The sequence below is a fragment of the Oncorhynchus mykiss genome, chromosome 4 (genome assembly GCF_013265735.2).
Source record: "Oncorhynchus mykiss isolate Arlee chromosome 4, USDA_OmykA_1.1, whole genome shotgun sequence".
In the NCBI taxonomy this organism is placed as follows: domain Eukaryota; kingdom Metazoa; phylum Chordata; class Actinopteri; order Salmoniformes; family Salmonidae; genus Oncorhynchus; species Oncorhynchus mykiss.
This window is the reverse complement of record NC_048568.1, coordinates 38,005,001-38,024,237: the sequence shown is the minus strand read 5'-3', so window position 1 is coordinate 38,024,237 and position 19,237 is coordinate 38,005,001. Positions and strand designations below refer to the sequence as shown.

General features: G+C 42.3%; 1 protein-coding gene across 1 annotated transcript in view; it reads right to left on the bottom strand.

Moving 5' to 3' along the window:
• The window catches only part of LOC110521100 (ryanodine receptor 3-like), a 264,957-nt gene that overhangs the window by 210,441 nt on the left and 35,279 nt on the right, over window positions 1–19,237 (bottom strand). Inside the window, exon 2 of the mRNA XM_036976224.1 lies at window positions 13,694–13,813. Within this exon, the coding sequence (XP_036832119.1) occupies window positions 13,694–13,813 (120 nt within the window). The remainder of the gene's footprint in view (window positions 1–13,693; window positions 13,814–19,237) is intronic.

The following is a 19,237-nucleotide window of genomic DNA, read 5'->3' as shown; positions in this document are numbered from 1 at the left end:
TGCAGTAACTAAACACTGACACACTGATACACTGATAGACAAGGACAGTCCCACTAAACACTGATACACTGATAGACAAGGACATTCACACTAAACACTGATACACGGATAGACAAGGACAGTCACACTAAACACTGATACACTGATAGACATGGACATTCACACTAAACACTGATACACTGATAGACAAGGACAGTCACACTAAACACTGATACACTGATAGACAAGGACAGTCACACAAAACACTGATACACTGATAGACAAGGACAGTCACACAAAACACTGATACACTGATAGACAAGGACAGTCACACAAAACACTGATACACTGATAGACAAGGACATTCACACTAAACACTGATAGACAAGGACAGTCACACTAAACACTGATACACTGACAGACAAGGACAGTCACACTAAACACTGATAGACAAGGACAGTCACACAAAACACTGATACACTGATAGACAAGGACAGTCACACTAAACACTGATACACTGATAGACAAGGACAGTCACACTAAACACTGATACACTGATACACAAGGACAGTCACACAAAACACTGATACACAAGGACAGTTACACAAAACACTGATACACTGATAGACAAGGACAGTCACACAAAACACTGATACACTGATAGACAAGGACAGTCACACAAAACACTGATACACTGATAGACAAGGACAGTCACACTAAACACTGATACACTGATAGACAAGGACAGTCACACTAAACACTGATACACTGATAGACAAGGACAGTCACACTAAACACTGATACACTGATAGACAAGGACAGTCCCACTAAACACTGATACACTGATAGACAAGGACATTCACACTAAACACTGATACACGGATAGACAAGGACAGTCACACTAAACACTGATACACTGATAGACATGGACATTCACACTAAACACTGATACACTGATAGACAAGGACAGTCACACTAAACACTGATACACTGATAGACAAGGACAGTCACACAAAACACTGATACACTGATAGACAAGGACAGTCACACAAAACACTGATACACTGATAGACAAGGACAGTCACACAAAACACTGATACACTGATAGACAAGGACATTCACACTAAACACTGATAGACAAGGACAGTCACACTAAACACTGATACACTGACAGACAAGGACAGTCACACTAAACACTGATAGACAAGGACAGTCACACAAAACACTGATACACTGATAGACAAGGACAGTCACACTAAACACTGATACACTGATAGACAAGGACAGTCACACTAAACACTGATACACTGATACACAAGGACAGTCACACAAAACACTGATACACAAGGACAGTTACACAAAACACTGATACACTGATAGACAAGGACAGTCACACAAAACACTGATACACTGATAGACAAGGACAGTCACACAAAACACTGATACACTGATAGACAAGGACAGTCACACTAAACACTGATACACTGATAGACAAGGACAGTCACACTAAACACTGATACACTGATAGACAAGGACAGTCACACTAAACACTGATAAACAAGGACAGTCACACTAAACACTGATACAATGATAGACAAGGACAGTCACACTAAACACTGATACACTGATAGACAAGGACAGTCACACTAAACACTGATACACTGATAGACAAGGACAGTCACTCTAAACACTGATACACTGATAGACAAGGACAGTCACACAAAACACTGATACACTGATAGACAAGGACAGTCACACTAAACACTGATACACTGATACACTGATAGACAAGGACAGTCACACTAAACACTGATAGACAAGGACAGTCACACTAAACACTGATGCACTGATAGACAAGGACAGTCACACAAAACACTGATACACTGATAGACAAGGACAGTCACACTATACACTGATAGACAAGGACAGTCACACAAAACACTGATACACTGATAGACAAGGACAGTCACACTAAACACTGATACACTGATAGACAAGGACAGACACACAAAACTCTGATACACTGATAGACAAGGACAGGCACACTAAACACTGATACACAAGGACAGTCACACTAAACATTGATACACTGATAGACAAGGACAGTCACACTAAACACTGATACACAAGGACAGTCACACTAAACACTGATAGACAAGGACAGTCACACTAAACACTGATACACTGATAGACAAGGACAGTCACACTACACACTGATACACTTATAGACAAAGACAGTCACACTAAACACTGATGCACTGATAGACAAGGACAGTCACACTAAACACTGATAGACAAGGACAGTCACACTAAACACTGATAGACAAGGACAGTCACACTAAACACTGATACACTGATACACTGATAGACAAGCACAGTCACACTACACACTGATAGACAAGGACAGTCACACTAAACACTGATACACTGATACACTGATACACTGATAGACAAGGACAGTCACACTAAACACTGATACACAAGGACAGTCACACTAAACACTGATACAAAAGGACAGTCACACTAAACACTGATACACTGATAGACAAGGACAGTCACACTAAACACTGATAGACAAGGACAGTCACACTAAACACTGATACACTGATACACTGATAGACAAGGACAGTCACACTAAACACTGATACACTGATACACTGATAGACAAGGACAGTCACACTAAACACTGATAGACAAGGACAGTCACACTAAACACTGATACACTGATACACTGATAGACAAGGACAGTCACACTAAACACTGATAGACAAGGACAGTCACACTAAACACTGATACACTGATACACTGATAGACAAGGACAGTCACACTAAACACTGATACAATGATAGACAAGGACAGTCACACTAAACACTGATACACTGATAGACAAGGACAGTCACACTAAACACTGATACACTGATACACAAGGACAGTCACACAAAACACTGATACACTGATAGACAAGGACAGTCACACAAAACACTGATACACTGATAGACAAGGACAGTCACACTAAACACTGATACACAAGGACAGTCACACTAAACACTGATACAAAAGGACAGTCACACTAAACACTGATACACTGATACACTGATAGACAAGGACAGTCACACTAAACACTGATAGACAAGGACAGTCACACTAAACACTGATAGACAAGGACAGTCACACTAAACACTGATAGACAAGGACAGTCACACTAAACACTGATACACTGATACACTGATAGACAAGGACAGTCACACTAAACACTGATAGACAAGGACAGTCACACTAAACACTGATACACTGATACACTGATAGACAAGGACAGTCACACTAAACACTGATACACTGATAGACAAGAACAGTCACACTAAACACTGATACACAAAGGACAGTCACACTAAACACTGATACACAAGGACAGTCACACTGATACACTGAAACACTGATACACTGATAGACAAGGACAGTCACACTAAACACTGATACACTGATAGACAAGGACAGTCACACTAAACACTAAACACTGATAGACAAGGACAGTCACACACATTTAAAATACAAGCATATAGAAACCATACAACAAAAATAATATGTCTGTCAGAGTGTGTGTGTGTGTGTCCTCACAGTCCCCACTGTGACAAAAATATGACAGAAATGTCATGTGACCTTATCCAACGGTACCTGGAACACATTATACTGAATTTCTCCTAATGTCATGTGACCTTATCCAACGGTAGCTGGAACACACTATACTGAATTTCTCCTAACGTCATGTGACCTTATCCAACAGTACCTGGAACACACTATACTGAATTTCTCCTAACGTCATGTGACCTTATCCAACAGTACCTGGAACACACTATACTGAATTTCTCCTAATGTCATGTGACCTTATCCAACGGTAGCTGGAACACATTATACTGAATTTCTCCTAATGTCATGTGACCTTATCCAACAGTACCTGGAACACACTATACTGAATTTCTCCTAATGTCATGTGACCTTATCCAACAGTACCTGGAACACACTATACTGAATTTCTCCTAACGTCATGTGACCTTATCCAACAGTACCTGGAACACACTATACTGAATTTCTCCTAATGTCATGTGACCTTATCCAACAGTACCTGGAACACACTATCCTGAATTTCTCCTAACGTCATGTGACCTTATCCAACAGTACCTGGAACACACTATACTGAATTTCTCCTAATGTCATGTGACCTTATCCAACGGTAGCTGGAACACATTATACTGAATTTCTCCTAATGTCATGTGACCTTATCCAACAGTACCTGGAACACACTATACTGAATTTCTCCTAATGTCATGTGACCTTATCCAATGGTAGCTGGAACACATTATACTGAATTTCTCCTAATGTCATGTGACCTTATCCAACGGTAGCTGGAACACATTATACTGAATTTCTCCTAATGTCATGTGACCTTATCCAACGGTAGCTGGAACACATTATACTGAATTTCTCCTAATGTCATGTGACCTTATCCAACGGTAGCTGGAACACATTATACTGAATTTCTCCTAATGTCATGTGACCTTATCCAACGGTAGCTGGAACACATTATACTGAATTTCTCCTAATGTCATGTGACCTTATCCAACGGTAGCTGGAACACATTATACTGAATTTCTCCTAACGTCATGTGACCTTATCCAACGGTACCTGGAACACACTATACTGAATTTCTCCTAACGTCATGTGACCTTATCCAACGGTAGCTGGAATACTTTAAACTGGATTTCTCCTCTATTTTATTTCATGAATAATTCAAATTAAAGTACCAATTATCCTACTGGCTCAAAGTGTGGCTCAGGGTACCGTTGGTCTCTGTCCAGGGAGCTGAGCTCGGCCATGGTGGTCACACTATTATAATACCATGAAGTCTCATAAATTGAGAACTGTGGTCTGCTTACTGTAGTTTAAGCAACACTAAAGGGTAACATTGTACAACCCGATCCGGTCCTTCTCGATATGCTGTATACTGTGTCGTGTTACTACATCCCGTTTCAAATGAAATACTACATATTCCTGTTCTAACAGAGGACCTTTAACTACTGATCAAAGGTCAGCTCTGTGTTTCCACACCTTGATGGTCAGGGTTAGAATTTGGGAAAGGTAAAATGATCGTAGATGTGAATAAGGCCATCTTCTTTTATTATTGGTATACTGCAGTGTTACCCTGTTCCTGGGGAGATACCCTCCTGTAGATTTAACTCCAACCCTGTTCCTGAAGAGATACCATCCTGTAGGTTTAACTCCAACCCTGTTCCTGGAGAGATACCCTCTACGTTTTAACTCCAACCCTGTTCCTGGAGAGATACCCTCCTGTAGATTTAACTCCAACCCTGTTCCTGAAGAGATACCCTCCTGTAGGTTTAACTCCAACCCTGTTCCTGGAGAGATACCCTCTATGTTTTAACTCCAACCCTGTTCCTGGAGAGATGCCCTCTACGTTTTAACTCCAACCCTGTTCCTGGAGAGATACCCTCCTGTAGGTTTTCACTCCAACCCTGTTCCTGGAGAGCCACCCTCCTGTAGGTTTTCACTCCAACCCTGTTCCTGGAGAGATACCCTCCTGTAGGTTTTCACTCCAACCCTGTTCCTGGGGAGACACCCTCCTGTATAGGTTTTAACTCCAACCCTGTTCCCGGGGAGATACCCTCCTGAAGGTTTAACTCCAACCCTGTTCCTGGAGAGATACCCTCCTGTAGGTTTTAACTCCAACCCTGTTCCTGGAGAGATACCCTCCTGTAGGTTTTCACTCCAACCCTGTTCCTGGAGAGCCACCCTCCTGTAGGTTTTCACTCCAACCCTGTTCCTGGAGAGATACCCTCCTGTAGGTTTTCACTCCAACCCTGTTCCTGGGGAGACACCCTCCTGTATAGGTTTTAACTCCAACCCTGTTCCTGGGGAGACACCCTCCTGTATAGGTTTTAACTCCAACCCTGTTCCCGGGGAGATACCCTCCTGTAGGTTTTAACTCCAACCCTGTTCCTGGAGAGAAACCCCCCTGTAGGTTTTAACTCCAACCCTGTTCCTGGAGAGACACCATCCTGTAGGTTTTCACTCAAACCCTGTTCCTGGGGAGAAACCCTCCTGTAGGTTTTAACTCCAACACTGTTCCTGGGGAGATACCCTCCTGTAGGTTTTAAGTCCAACCCTGTTCCTGGGTAGACACCCTCCTGTAGGTTTTCACTCCAACCCTGTTCCTGGAGAGATACCCTCCTGTAGGTTTTAAGTCCAACCCTGTTCCTTGAGAGATACCCTCCCGTAGGTTTTAACTCCAACCCTGTTCCTGGAGAGAAACCCTCCTGTAGGTATTAACTCCAACCCTGTTCCTGTAGAGATACCCTCCTGTAGGTTTGAACTCCAACCCTGTTCCGGTGGAGATACCCTCCTGTAGGTTTTAACTCCAACCCTGTTCCTGGAGAGATACCCTCCTGTAGGTTTTAACTTCAACCCTGTTCCTGGAGAGATACACTCCTGTAGGTTTTAACTCCAACCCTGTTCCTAGGGAGATACCCTCCTGTAGTTTTTCACTCCAGCCCTGTTCCTGGGGAGATACCCTCCTGTAGGTTTTCACTTCAACCCTGTTCCTGGAGAGATACCATCCTGTAGGTTTAACTCCAGCCCTGTTCCTGGGGAGAAACCCTCCTGTAGGTTTAACTCCAGCCCTGTTCCTGGGGAGAAACCCTCCTGTAGGTTTTCACTCCAGCCCTGTTCCTGGGGAGAAACCCTCCTGTAGGTTTTAACTCCAACCCTGTTCCTGGAGAGATACCCTCCTGTTTTCACTCCCTACCCCTTTGTGATTATTCCAGAGGTAAGGGAGGATCGGGAATTATAGAATACCGTACGTGGAGAGGAGCTACTTCCTGGATGTACAAGTGAAGAAAATGGTGTTGTACGAAATATAAAATATATTATATGAGCTCAACAAGGATAGAAGGATAGATTGGTGCCAGACCGTGAATTTCCTTTTATTAAAGAGAGCATTCTGGGATAACTATTCTTTTAAAGGTGTGATGAACAACAGCTTCCCTGACAGAGACCCAGACACCTGGGACAAAGCATATTTACCAAGCTGTCTCCTGCCAGGAAAGATGGAAACAGGTGTGTGAAACAAAATAATAGGACTCAACACACACACACACACACACGCACATGCACGCGCACACACGCACACACACAGACACGCACGCACGCACACACGCACACACGCACACACACATACATACATACACACATACACACACACACACACACACACACACACACACACACACACACACATACATACATACATACATACATACACACACACACACACACTTCCCCTTGTCTCTGTTCTGTGTTAACGTGTCTTGATCAATGGAGACGGGAGAAGTGCTGACAGTGTGTGGACAGCTCAGGCAACATCTCTTCATCTAACCCATTCCCATGATCTGAAGGGAGAACAGTGTGATATAGGACACCCAGGGAGGGCAGACATGAAGGGAGAACAGTGTGATATAGGACACCCAGGGAGGGCAGACATGAAGGGAGAACAGTGTGATATAGGACACCCAGGGAGGGCAGACAGATGAAGGGAGAAGAGTGTGATATAGGACACCCAGGGAGGGCAGACAGATTAAGGGAGAATAGTGTGATGTAGGACACCCAGGGAGGGCAGACAGATGAAGGGAGAATAGTGTGATATAGGACACCCAGGGAGGGCAGACAGATGAAGGGAGAACAGTGTGATATAGGACACCCAGGGAGGGCAGACATGAAGGGAGAACAGTGTGATATAGGACACCCAGGGAGGGCAGACATGAAGGGAGAACAGTGTGATATAGGACACCCAGGGAGGGCAGACAGATGAAGGGAGAACAGTGTGATATAGGACACCCAGGGAGGGCAGACAGATTAAGGGAGAATAGTGTGATGTAGGACACCCAGGGAGGGCAGACAGATGAAGGGAGAATAGTGTGATATAGGACACCCAGGGAGGGCAGACAGATGAAGGGAGAACAGTGTGATATAGGACACCCAGGGAGGGCAGACAGATGAAGGGAGAACAGTGTGATATAGGACACCCAGGGAGGGCAGACAGATGAAGGGAGAACAGTGTGATATAGGACACCCAGGGAGGGCAGACAGATGAAGGGAGAACAGTGTGATATAGGACACCCAGGCAGGGAAGAAAGATGTGCAATTTGTATTTGTATTATTAGGAATCCCCATTAGCTGTTGCCAAGGCAGCAACTTCTCTTCCTGGGGTCCAAACACATTAAGGCACTTACATTAGACACTTACAAAACTAAATATAAAACAGTACATTATATAACATTATTACACCACTACAAATCTACAATACAAAATGTATAATACAACAATATAACAATGTGCGTGTGTGTAGAGAGTGTGTGATAGCGTGAGTGTGCATATGCTTGTGTCTGTACCTTTGTGTGTGTCCACAGTCCCCGCTGTTCTACAAGATGTATTTCTACCTGTTTTTAAATCTAATTTTACTGCTTGCATCAGTTAACTGATGTGATGTAGTCATGGCTCTATGTAGTACTGTGTGCCTCCCATAGTCTGTTCTGGACTAAGAGACCTCTGGTGGCATGTCTTGTGGGGTATGCATGGGTGTCCGGGCTGTGTGCCAGTAGTTTAGACAGACACCTCGGTGCATTCAACATGTCTATTCCTCTCACAAATACAGTAGTGGTTGAAGTCGATCTCTCTTCCACTTTGAACCATGAGAGATTGACATGCACATCATTGATGCTAGCTCACTGTGTATATTTAAGGGTCAGCCGTGCTGCTCTGTTCTGAGCCAATGGTAATTTTCCCCAAGTCCCTCTTTGTGGCACTTGACCACACAACGGAGCAGTAGTCCAGGTGTGACAAAACTAGGGCCTGTAGGACCTGCCTTGTTGATAGTGTTGTTTAAAAGGTAGAAACTAGGGCCTCTAGGACCTGCCTTGTTGATAGTGTTGTTTAAAAGGTAGAAACTAGGGCCTCTAGGACCTGCCTTGTTGATAGTGTTGTTAAAAAGGTAGAAACTAGGGCCTCTAGGACCTGCCTTGTTGATAGTGTTGTTTAAAAGGTAGAAACTAGGGCCTCTAGGACCTGCCTTGTTGATAGTGTTGTTTAAAAGGTAGAAACTAGGGCCTCTAGGACCTGCCTTGTTGATAGTGTTGTTTAAAAGGTAGAAACTAGGGCCTCTAGGACCTGCCTTGTTGATAGTGTTGTTTAAAAGGTAGAAACTAGGGCCTGTAGGACCTGCCTTGTTGATAGTGTTGTTTAAAAGGTAGAAACTAGGGCCTCTAGGACCTGCCTTGTTGATAGTGTTGTTTAAAAGGTAGAAACTAGGGCCTCTAGGACCTGCCTTGTTGATAGTGTTGTTTAAAAGGTAGAAACTAGGGCCTCTAGGACCTGCCTTGTTGATAGTGTTGTTAAAAAGGTAGAAACTAGGGCCTCTAGGACCTGCCTTGTTGATAGTGTTGTTTAAAAGGTAGAAACTAGGGCCTCTAGGACCTGCCTTGTTGATAGTGTTGTTTAAAAGGTAGAAACTAGGGCCTCTAGGACCTGCCTTGTTGATAGTGTTGTTTAAAAGGTAGAAACTAGGGCCTCTAGGACCTGCCTTGTTGATAGTGTTGTTTAAAAGGTAGAAACTAGGGCCTGTAGGACCTGCCTTGTTGATAGTGTTGTTAAAAAGGTAGAAACTAGGGCCTCTAGGACCTGCCTTGTTGATAGTGCTGTTAAGAAGGTAGAAACTAGGGCCTCTAGGACCTGCCTTGTTGATAGTGTTGTTTAAAAGGTAGAAACTAGGGCCTGTAGGACCTGCCTTGTTGATAGTGTTGTTTAAAAGGTAGAAACTAGGGCCTGTAGGACCTGCCTTGTTGATAGTGTTGTTTAAAAGGTAGAAACTAGGGCCTCTAGGACCTGCCTTGTTGATAGTGTTGTTTAAAAGGTAGAAACTAGGGCCTGTAGGACCTGCCTTGTTGATAGTGTTGTTTAAAAGGTAGAAACTAGGGCCTGTAGGACCTGCCTTGTTGATAGTGTTGTTTAAAAGGTAGAAACTAGGGCCTCTAGGACCTGCCTTGTTGATAGTGTTGTTAAGAAGGTAGACCAACGCTTTATTATAGACAGACTCCTCACCATCTTAGCTACTAATGCATCATTACGATTTGATCATGACAGTTTACAATCCAGGGTTACTCCAAGCAGTTTAGTCACCTCAACTTGCTCATTTTAAACAATATTTATTAGAAGATATAGTTGAGGTTTAGGGTTTAGTGAATGATTTGTCCCAATGCAATGCTTTTAGTTTTAGAAATATTTAGGGCTAACTTATTCCTTGCCACACTATGATTACAGTTCTCAAAGAGAACTATAATGACAGTTTAATCGTAGATAGAGGGACTGTAATCACAGTTTAATCGTAGATAGAGGGACTGTAATCACAGTGTAATCGTAGATAGAGGGACTGTAATGAGTGTAATCGTAGATAGAGGGACTGTAATCACAGTGTAATCGTAGATAGAGGGACTGTAATCACAGTGTAATCATAGAGAGAGGGACTGTAATAACAGTGTAATCATAGAGAGTGGGACTGTAATCACAGTGTAATCGTAGATAGAGGGACTGTAATAACAGTGTAATCATAGAGAGAGGTACTGTAATCAGTGTAATCATAGATAGAGGGACTGTAATCAGTATAATCATAGATAGAGGGACTGTAATCAGTGTAATCATAGAGAGAGGCACTGTAATAACAGTGTAATCGTAGAGAGAGGGACTGTAATCACAGTGTAATCATAGAGAGAGGGACTGTAATCAGTGTAATCGTAGATAGAGGGAATGTAATCACAGTGTAATCATAGAGAGAGAGACTGTAATCAGTGTAATCATAGAGAGAGGGACTGTAATCAGTGTAATCATAGATAGAGGGACTGTAATCAGTGTAATCATAGAGAGAGGGACTGTAATCACAGTGTAATCATAGAGAGGGGGACTGTAATCAGTGTAATCATAGAGAGAGGGACTGTAATCAGTGTAATCATAGAGAGAGGGAATGTGATCACAGTGTAATCATAGAGAGAGGGACTGTAATCACAGTGTAATCATAGAGAGAGGGACTGTAATCACAGTGTAATCATAGAGAGAGGGACTGTAATCACAGTGTAATCATAGAGAGAGGGACTGTAATCACAGTGTAATCATAGAGAGAGGGACTGTAATCACAGTGTAATCGTAGATAGAGGGACTGTAATCAGTGTAATCATATCCAGTGTGATCTACCTGCTCAACTGCGTTTGTGTTAACATGCTGAATGGGTGTAGAATGTCTCTCAAATAGTCGCACCAAAACATTGAAAAAAAGGTTTTCTCAAAAGTGAATCTACAACTTTTATCCGACGTTAAAAACAGAAATTCAAAGGTTGCTACATTAGACCAAATCCAGGTGGTGAGTCACATATTTCTATATCATCACTGACTGCAGCCTTTCACTGTCTGTGAGTCAGTTCATCTGCAGTAATATCTCTGAATACACACAATAAATGTGAGAAAATGCATCCCAGGCATTTTTAAGAATGTCCTTTTCAGTGAAACCGGAGCCTTGATCTTGTGAGTTAATTGCAAATTGGGAAAGTTTCCATGCACAATTAGAAGTTATTAGACACCAACTTTGTAAGTATGTGCTGTATGTACTGTGTGCTGTATGTACTGTGTGCTGTATGTACTGTATGTGCTGTGTGCTGTATGTGCTATATGTGCTGTGTGCTGTATGTGCTGTATGTACTGTGTGCTGTATGTGCTGTATGTGCTGTATGTACTGTGTGCTGTATGTACTGTGTGCTGTATGTACTGTGTGCTGTATGTGCTGTATGTACTGCATGTACTGTATGTGCTGTATGTACTGTATGTACTGTGTGCTGTATGTACTGTGTGCTGTATGTACTGTGTGCTGTATGTGCTGTATGTACTGTATGTACTGTATGTGCTGTATGTACTGTATGTGCTGTGTGCTGTATGTGCTGTATGTACTGTGTGCTGTATGTACTGTATGTACTGTGTGCTGTATGTGCTGTATGTACTGTGTGCTGTATGTGCTGTATGTACTGTGTGCTGTATGTGCTGTATGTACTGTGTGCTGTATGTGCTGTATGTGCTGAATGTACTGTGTGCTGTATGTACTGTATGTACTGTGTGCTGTATGTACTGTATGTACTGTGTACGGTATGTGATGTGTGTGCTGTATGTACTGTATGTACTGTGTGCTGTATGTGCTGTATGTTCTGTGTGCTGTATGTACTGTATGCACTGTGTGCTGTATGTGCTGTATGTACTGTGTGCTGTATGTACTGTATGCACTGTGTGCTGTATGTACTGTGTACTGTATGTGATGTGTGTGCTGTATGTGCTGTATGTACTGTGTGCTGTATGTACTGTATGTACTGTGTGCTGTATGTGCTGTATGTACTGTGTGCTGTATGTACTGTGTACTGTATGTGATGTGTGTACTATATGTACTGTATGTACTGTGTGCTGTATGTGCTGTATGTACTGTATGTACTGTGTGCTGTGTGTGCTGTATGTGCTGTATGTACTGTGTGCTGTATGTGCTGTATGTGCTGTATGTACTGTATGTACTGTGTGCTGTATGTACTGTATGTACTGTGTGCTGTATGTACTGTATGTGCTGTATGTACTGTGTGTACTGTGTGCTGTATGTACTGTATGTACTGTATGTACTGTGTGCTGTATGTACTGTATGTACTGTGTGCTGTATGTGCTGTATGTACTGTATGTACTGTGTGCTGTATGTACTGTATGTACTGTGTGCTGTATGTACTGTGTGCTGTATGTACTGTATGTACTGTATGTACTGTATGTGCTGTATGTGCTGTATGTACTGTATGTACTGTGTGCTGTATGTACTGTATGTACTGTGTGCTGTATGTACTGTATGTGCTGTATGTACTGTATGTACAAGATGTAATGAATACCATAGAAAAAGACTGACTAGAACAGCTATTCCATTTCAAGTCAATGTTCTGTGATGAGTGGGTCTGTATTCCAATTTCCGAAAACCTCTTATCATGCTCATTTCTGAAGAAAGATAAGACTTTCATGATGTAATGTAGTTTTAGCCTGGTGCAAGATCAGTTTGTGCTCTATAGCTAACTCATTGGCTATACCTCACAAACAGATTGGGAACCAGGCTAATGTGTTTTAACTTCCTTATCCCCATTCCCTGAACCAGCTGCTTATTCCCTGATGGACAGCTTGAGAAGTTCAGTGGGTTCAGAGAATGTTGCTGTTGTCATGGTGCTGTGTCACAGGATTCTAGAACCATTCACATAACACACTTCAGAGAATAGAATCAGAATCAGATTTCCAACAAACAACTATTCTCAATGTAAATGGTTGGTCCGTTAGATTAGAACTCTATATAATAGTGTCTGTTGCTGATTGACATTCTAAAGCAGTATGTACCTGTTTGGGGTTATCATAGCCATTTACCAAGCAGGAATATGGTGTGGAGTCAGACTCAAAATAGATTCACATGAGACTATTTTGCCTCTAAGGTGTCAATCTTTTTGTATGAATGCTTAATAACACCGGAAATAATGAAAGAGAGTTTGAAAGTATTTAAATGCCGTCAAAACCAGTCCATACCAAGCACTGAGAGACTCTCCACTCACCTTAGCCTCAGATGTAGGTTCTAGGAAGCATAGTCGATTTCCGAGTCCCTCCACGGACAGACAAAACTTGCGATTCTCCTTCTGGATGGTGGCGACACTCTGCAGCACCACCTCGTCATCCTTTCAGGGGAGAAGAGGACATGATAGGAGAGAAGGGGAGGGGAGAGGAGAGGAGACAGTATTAAGATTCTGAACAACACTATTGCCTAAATGCAAGCAAACGAGGGTGAAGCATTTCCTTACCTGTAGTCTAACAAGGCCTCTCTTCACTTTAGAGAATAACGACACAAGCAAAACAGCTAATTGTACTCTCTTTTAGTTTGTTTTCTGCTCAGCTGTACTTGCTATACTGTCATCATGCCTGCTAGCTTTTATACTTTTATCAGTCCAGCTCTTTCTCATCAGAAAAGGAGACTAGGAGAGAAAGCCAGACACTTGATAATGGGTTTAAATAGGTCACCCATCTCAGTGGAACACCTAACACCATGCCCAACACCATGCCCTAACACCATGCCCAAACGTTTGGTGTCCCCCCACACCAAACGTGATCATGATAAGCAGGTTGAAATATCAAAACAAACTCTGAACAAAGTATGTTCATTTGGGAACAGGTAGAAAAGCATTAAACATTTATGGCAATTTAGCTAGCTTGCAGTAGATAGCTAATTTGTCCTATTTAGCTAGCTTGCAGTAGCTAGCTAATTTGTCCTATTTAGCTAGCTTGCAGTAGCTAGCTAATTTGTCCTATTTAGCTAGCTTGCAGTAGCTAGCTAATTTGTCCTATTTAGCTAGCTTGCTGTTGCTAGCTAATCTGTCCTGGGATATAAACGTTGAGTTGTTATTTTACCTGAAATGCACAAGGTCCTCTACTCCGACAATTAATCCACACATAAAACGTTCAACCAAATCCTTTCTAGTCATCTCTCCTCCTTCCAGGCTGTTCTTCTTTAGACTTTATATGGCAATTGGCATCTAATTTTCATAGGTGTATTACCACGACCGACTGACCTCAGTTCATCTTTCAATCACCCACGTGGGTATAACCAATGAGGAGATGGCACGTGGGTATCTGCTTCTATAAATTAATGAGGAGATAGGAGAGGCAGGATTTGCACTGCGTTCAGCGTCACAAATAGAACTGACTTCTATTTTAGCGCTTCGCACCCAGATGCTCGTTGGCGCGCGCGAGCAATGTGGGTTCAATGACTGAATAACATGTGTGTGTACGTGTATTTTGCAACGCTTGCGCATGCAACGTGAGCGGTGTGGTCAGTATGTAAGAGACAATTCACACCTTTTTTTACATTTTTGCCTAAAATGACATGCTCAAATCTAACTGCCTGCAGTTCAGGACCTGAAGCAAGGATATGCATATTCTGTGTTTCCATTTGAAAGGAAACACTTTGAAGTTGATGGAAATGTCAAAGGAATGTAGGAGAATATAACACATTAGATCTGGTAAAAGATAATACAAAGAAAAAAACAACTGTTTTTTATTTATTTTTTGTACCATCATCTTTGAAATGCAAGAGAAAGAACATAATTTATTATTCTAGCCCAGGTGCAATTTAGATTTTGGCCACTAGATGGCAGTAGTGTATGTGCAATGTTTTTACTGATTCAATGAACCATTGCATTTCTGTTCAAAATGTTGTATCAAAACTGCCCAAATGTGCCTAATTGGTTAATTAATAACTTTTCAAGTTCAAAACTGTGCACTCTTCAAACAATAGCATGGTATTATTTCACTGTAGTAGCTACTGTAAATTGGACAGTGCAGTTAGATGAACAAGAATTTAAGCTTTCTGCCATTATCAGATATGTCTATGTCCAGGGAAATTTTCTTGTTACTTACAACCTCATGCTAATCGCATTTGCCTACGTTAGCTCAACCTTACCGCAGGGGACCCACCGATCCTGTAGAGGTTTTAAGTAACATTCTGTCTTATGTAACCATACCAAACGTAACATATCATACTAATTTGAGTGTCATGGGTTTATATTTACTATGTTACGTCTAGTCTATGAGACCGTGGTTTCTCCACCCTTGCAAAACGCATCAAGTGCTGGAGGGTCATTATGCTGAGCAGGACCATGCAAGATTTATGAATGAGAGGATCGTAAGAACAAGTACAGAATAATTCATGGAATCAGCCGTTTTATCAGTATATATAATCATATCAGTGGAAAGCGTTTAGAAAGTACTGGAAAGGATAACCCATTGGTAGTTGCATCAAAAACAGCATCAAAAAGCCCCCCCAAAAAAGTTAGAGCCCTTCTATTGCCAGAATAAATATATTACCCATGAAAACTAGGTTCTGAAACCTTGTTTTTAACCCGGTTCCATTATCTAACTGATTCAAGGAGACCTGGGTCATGTCCATCAGTGCCCACCGACACCGTAGCAAAACGGTTTGCAACGGCAAACAAGAACAAGCATTTTTGAATTGACAAATTCAGGTAATCCCTCTCCGTTTTGGGAGCTTGTTTCCGTTTCGTTCCTAATGAATATGACCCTGGTTTTATTGCGGAAGTGGAAGATCCTACAATCACTCCATCTCTCTCTTTCTGTTTTCCTTGGCAACTCCCACACAGGCCACAGATATTGATTTGTGTCTCTGACATTTTTACTGACGGGCCTCCATCTCTCTCTCTCTCTCTCTCTCTCACAGTCTCTCCTGCCAGATCACGTCTCACATTAATCGGAGCCGAGGGTTGCTATGGTTCTGTCTCTCTGGCTCTATTCGAGCGGCAATAATTCATTGGATCCAGCCCTCCTCACACAGCTGGAGCTGCAGTAGCTAGGCCAGTGTAGCAGCATTGTTTTGGAGTCACTTTGCCTCTCATCTCATCTACCTGATGAGGTAATCCTGTCTGGTATCAGTTCCCACCAATTACACCAGCTTATACCTTAAATTAAACCCTGCACCTCTGATCCCATATAGGATAGCATCTGAAACCCAGCCTATGTCTGTTGACCCTCTCAACCACATAATTACATATTAGTCATTTAATAGAATCCCTGTGCTCTCCTCACCACAACTGATGCTTAGTTTCACACCAACAGCATCATGCAACAGCATGGGAATAATATTCATAATGATTTGCCCCACAAAAAAAATCCTTAACAATGCCATTATAAACATGAGAATATTGTTCATAGTAATCCATAATTGACTGTAATGTACTTTACTGTTACACTCCATAACAGAGGCTTGAGGTCTGAGTGATTTCCCCTCGAGTGAAATGTCCAGAGGGGGCCCACCAGGGGCTCGACAGACTTGGCCCGAGAACTCTCCGGAAGCAAGTTTGATGTCTTAATTAACCTATAGCACAGCCCTCTCTCTCCCTCTCAGTGGATTACAGGCAGAAAACAATGATGCTGGCCCAGAGTCCGGGCCAAGGCACTCCAGTCCTGGCAGCAATTCCTTCTGAATGACTAGCCCATTACTTTTGACCAGGGTCCATAGGTTGTGCACTATGTAGGAAAGGAGTGTCAAACTCAATCAGTGTAAGGGCCAAATCGAGAGAAAAAAACACAACTCATTTGTGGGCCACACATACAGTGCCTTTGAAAAGTTTTCAGACCCCTTGACTTTTTCCACATTTTGTTACGTTACAGCCTTATTCTAAAATTGATTCAACATTTTTTCCCCTCATCAATCTACACACAATACTCCATAATGACAAAGTAAAAAGAGTTTTTTACAGGTGTTTGCTAATTCATTAAAAATAAAAAACTGAAATATAACATTTACATAAGTATTCAGACCTTTTACTCAGTACTTTGTTGAAGCACATTTGGCAGCAATTACAGCCTCAAGTCTTCCTGGGTATGATGCTACAAGCTTGGCACACCTGTATTTGGGGAGTTTCTCCCAATAGTCTCTGCAGATCCTCTCAAGCACTGTCAGGTTGGATGGGGAGCGTTGCTTCACAGCTATTTTCAGGTCTCTCCAGAGATGTTCAATCAGGTTTAAGTCCGGGCACTGGCTGGGCCACTCAAGGACATTCAGAGACTTGTCCCGAGGCCACTCCTGTGTTGTCTAGGCTGTGTACTTAGGGTTGTTGTCCTGTTGGGAGGTGAACCTTCACCCCAGTCTGATGTCCTGAGAGCTCTTGAACAGGTTTTCATCAAGGATCTCTCTGTACTTTGCTCCGTTCATCTTTGCCTCGATCCTGACTAGTCTCCCAGTCCCTGGCGCTGAAAAACATCTCCACAGCATGACGCAGCCACCACCATGCTTCACCGTAGGGATGGTGCCAGGTTTCCTTCAGACGTGACGCTTGGCATTCAGGCCAAAGAGTTCAATCTTGGTTTCATCAGAACAGAGAATCTTGTTTCTCATGGTCTGAGAGTCCTATAGGTGCCTTTTGGCAAACTCCAAGCCAACTGTCACGTGCCTTTTAATGAGGAGTGGCTTCCGTCATGTGCCTTTTAATGAGGAGTGGCTTCCGTCTGGCCACTCTACCATAAAGGCCTGATTGGTGGATAGCTGCAGAGTTGGTTGCCCTTCTGGAAGTTTCTCCCATCTCCACAGAGGAACTCTAGAGCTCTGTCAGAGTGACCATCTGGTTCTTGGTCACCTCCCTGACCAAGGTCCTTCTCCCCAGATTGCTCAGTTTGGCTGGGCGGCCAGCTCTAGGAAGAGTTTTGGAGGTTCCAAACTTATTCCATGTAAGAATGATGGAGGCCACTGTGATCTTGGGGACCTTCAATTCTGCAGAAATGTTTTGGTACCCTTCCCCAGATCTGTGCCTCGACACGATCCTCTCGGAGCTCTACGGACAATTCCTTCGACCTCATGGCTTGGTTTTTGCTCTGACATGCATTGTCAACTGTGGGACCTTATATAGACAGGTGTATGCCTTTCCAAATCATGTCCAATAAATTGAATTTACCACAGATGGACTCCAGTCAAGATGTAGAAACCTCTCAAAGAGGATAAATGGAAACAGGATGCAACTGAGCTCAATTTCGAGTCTCATAGCAAAGGGTCTGAATACTTATGTAAATAATGTATTTCTGTTTTAAATTTTTCATACATTTGCTAACATTTCTAAAAACCTGTTTTTGCTTTGTCATTATGGGTTATTGTGATGTCATTATGGGGTATTGTGATGCCATTATGGGGTATTGTTATGTCATTATGGGGTATTGTGTGCAGATTAATTAGGGGAAAAAAACATTTGATCCATTTTAGAATAAGGCTGTAATGTATCAATATGTGGGGAAAGTCAAGGGGTCGGAATACTTTCCGAAGGCACTGTATACTATTATGCTTGTTTATACAAAAAAAGGTTCATACAACTGGCCAAAACTGGCCCACTGTTTAATTAGAAAAAAATATGTCCCTTTATAATGTCAATTTACCTACATAGGGTGCTGTATATAATATTTCAACAAATTTAAACAGAAGAGATCAAGTAAAGAAGAGATCAATTACATTCGTCCAGACTTTGCTGCTATGCTTGCAGATGTAAATAATATTCAAAAACGATTTAATAACTCCAGATAACAAAAACGTAGCTATAGGTTGTTGT